The sequence below is a fragment of the Delphinapterus leucas genome, chromosome 13 (genome assembly GCF_059928025.1).
Source record: "Delphinapterus leucas isolate spDelLeu-1000000601 "Yukka" chromosome 13, BTC_Dleu_Yukka2, whole genome shotgun sequence".
NCBI lineage: Eukaryota > Metazoa > Chordata > Mammalia > Artiodactyla > Monodontidae > Delphinapterus > Delphinapterus leucas.
The window spans coordinates 12465808-12468906 of record NC_143141.1 but is presented as its reverse complement, the minus strand read 5'-3'; the positions used below and the strand labels follow the sequence as shown (position 1 = coordinate 12468906).

Genomic DNA, 3099 nt, shown 5'->3' with positions numbered 1-3099 from the left:
ACCAATGCCGTGGAGCGAATGGGCCAGTTTAAATCTGTGCAGAGTCGGAGCGTGGGGGACTCGCCCGGCCTCCTCTCTTCCACCGCCCCCTCCCATATCCCCCTTCCGCGAGACGCCAAAGGCGGGAATCCGCTCCACGGGCAATTCCACGTGTGACCTCTTTGGCTCTCATTCGTGCTATCAGGGCCGGCCGAGAGCGGCGTTCAAAGATTTCCCTCTCTTCCCTTGACCGCTTTGCGATCCAGTGCTGATGCAGACCCTTGGGGTGACACCCAGCCGGAGTCTTGGCTTCAAGGAAAAAGCAGTCGGGCACCAAACTGCTCTCTACCCAACTCTGAAGTCGAAGGCTCATCACTGGGACGGTCAAGCGGTGGTCCGCCCTCTCTACCCACTCCCCGCGTCGTCTGGACTGGAGTCTTGAGCCGGGCGGGGCCGGCGGGGTGGGAAGGCGGGTGTCCGAGGGGCCTTCCAGCCTTAAGATCCTTTGAGGATCTGTAAGTCCTATGAAGTACTTATCTCCCCAGAATACGGATTTTATCAGGGACTGCCTGCAGCTGTCTTTCAACTTCATCTTTGGTGTGTATGTGTGTGTGTGTCACAGCTCTATTCTGTATTGAAGTATAATTGACATGCAATAAACTACACACATTTAAAGTGTGCACGTTGATAAGTTTTGACCTATTTATACACCCATGAAGCCATCACCACAATTAATGAATTAATTCACCACTCCCAAAAGTGTCCTCCTTCCCCAGTTTCACCTTTACCTGGGTCAGCTGGTAATTTTCACTCCTCTATTGCTCCTCCACCCCCATCCCATGCCGTGTGGCTCGCAGAATCTCAGTTCCCGGACCAGGAATTGAAACGGCCTGGCAGTGAAAGCCCTGAGTCCTAACCACTGGACCGCCAGGAAATTCCTCTTATATCACTTTTAAAAAGTTATCTTCTGTTTCTGTCTTATGTTGACATCATCAAATCTGCCAAGATCCATGCAGCCGTGACCTAAATTCTGCCTTCTCTCCCTTTACAACATCTGCTTCTTTTAAGGAAAACTCTTCCTTCATTCCCTTTCCCTTGGTCAGGGTCTCCTGGAGGGCAGGAGAATGCAGGGATGATGGCAGGAGCAGTCATTTCCATCAGCATACAAACTTGCTGGAAAAGCTGTTAAAACAAAAAAACAGCTCACTGGTCTCTTGTCCCACTTCAGCTACCACAGGAATTCTCCCCTTCAGAACACAAAGTGTCGACCATCCTTATTATCTCTCCACTGCTTTTAAGGTTCATCCATGTTTTAGCATGTATCAGTACCTCATTCCTTTCACAGCTGAATAAGAATCCATTGTATGGATACATATTTTGTTTATCTATTCACCGGTTGATGGACATTTCCGTTGTTTCCACCTTTGGCTATTATGAGTAATGCTGCTAGAAATATCCATGCACAAGTTTTTGTATGGACATAAGTTTTCAATTCTCTTAGGTATTACAGCTAGGAGTGGAATTTCTGGGACATATGGTAACTCCATGTTTAACTTTTTGAGGTGCTGCCAAATTTTTCCAAAAGCAGCTGTACAAGTTTATATTCCCTCTAGCAATGTATGAGGATCCCAGTTTCTCCACGCCCTCACCAGTATTTGTTATTCTCTGTTTTTTAAAAATTATATCCACCCAAAAAAAAAAAAAAAAAAAGCGGTACAAGGGCTTCCCTGGTGGTGCAGTGGTTGAGAGTCCGCCTGCCGATGCAGGGGACACGGGTTCGTGCCCCGGTCCGGGAGGATCCCACATGCCGCGGAGCGGCTGGGCCCGTGAGCCATGGCCGCTGAGCCTGCGCGTCCGGAGCCTGTGCTCCGCAACGGGAGAGGCCACAGTAGTGAGAGGTCCGCGTACCGCAAAAAAAAAAAAAAAAAAAAAAAAAAATTATATCCACCCTAGTACACGTGAAGTAGTATCTAATTGTGATTTCTGTATTTCTCTAATGACTAGTGATATTGAGCATATTTTCATGTGTTTATTGACCATTTGTATATTTTCAATGGAGAAATGTCTGTTTAGATACTTGGTCCATTTTAAAATTGGGTCGTCTTTTTTATTGAGTTGTCATACTTCTTTGTATTATTTCTATACTACTTATCAGATATATGATTTGCAAATATTTTTTCCCATTTTGTGGGTTATCTTTTACTTCCCTGGTTGTGTCCTTTGAAACACAAAAGTTTTTAATATTGATGCAGTCTAGTTTATTTTTTTCCTTTTGTTGCTTGTGCTTTTGATATCATATCTAAGAAATCACTGCCTAATCCAAGATCATGAAAGTTTACAGCTATGCTGTCTTCTGAGTTGTGTTTTTTTGTTTGTTTGTTTTTTTAGCTGCAACTCTTACATTTAGACCTTTGACCCATTTTTTTTTTTTTTTTTTTTTTTGCGGTGCGGGCCTCTCACTGTTGTGACCTCTCCCGTTGCGGAGCACAGGCTCCGGACGCGCAGGCTCAGCGGCCATGACTCACGGGCCCAGCCGCTCCGCGGCATGTGGGATCTTCCTGGACCGGGGCACGAACCCGTGTCCCCTGCATCGGCAGGCGAACTCTCAACCACTGCGCCACCGGGGAAGCCCCTTTGACTCCTCTTGAGTTAATTTTTGTATATGGTGTGAGAAAGACATCCAACTTCATTCCTTTGCATGTGAATATTTAGTTCTAGCACCATTCGTTGAAAAGACTATTCTTTCTCCCATTGAACTGTCTTAGCACCTTGTCAAAAATCAATTGATCATAAATATGATGGTTCATTTCTGGACTCTCAGTTCTATTACCTTGATGTGTATGTCTATTCTTATACCAATACCATACAATCTTGGTTAATACAGCTTTGTAATAAATTTTGAAAACAGAAGTGTAAGTCCTCCAACTCTGTTCTTTTTCTAGGTTGCTTTGGCTATTCCTGATCCTTTGTATTTCCATATGAATTTTAGGGTTGGCTTGTCAATTTCTGCAAAAAAATGCAGCTGAGCTATTTGATAGGGATTATATTCAATCTGTAGATCAATCTAGGGTCTATATTCATCTTAACAATAATTATCTTCCAACCTATGAACATGGGACA

General features: G+C 44.5%; 1 protein-coding gene across 1 annotated transcript in view; it reads right to left on the bottom strand.

Moving 5' to 3' along the window:
• Nucleotides 1-219: 219 nt before the first annotated feature.
• The window catches only part of TTL (tubulin tyrosine ligase), a 42008-nt gene continuing 39128 nt past the window's right edge, over nucleotides 220-3099 (bottom strand). Inside the window, exon 7 of the mRNA XM_089922806.1 lies at nucleotides 220-1161. Coding sequence (XP_089778932.1) covers nucleotides 1137-1161 — 25 coding nt within the window. The 3' untranslated portion in view covers nucleotides 220-1136. The remainder of the gene's footprint in view (nucleotides 1162-3099) is intronic.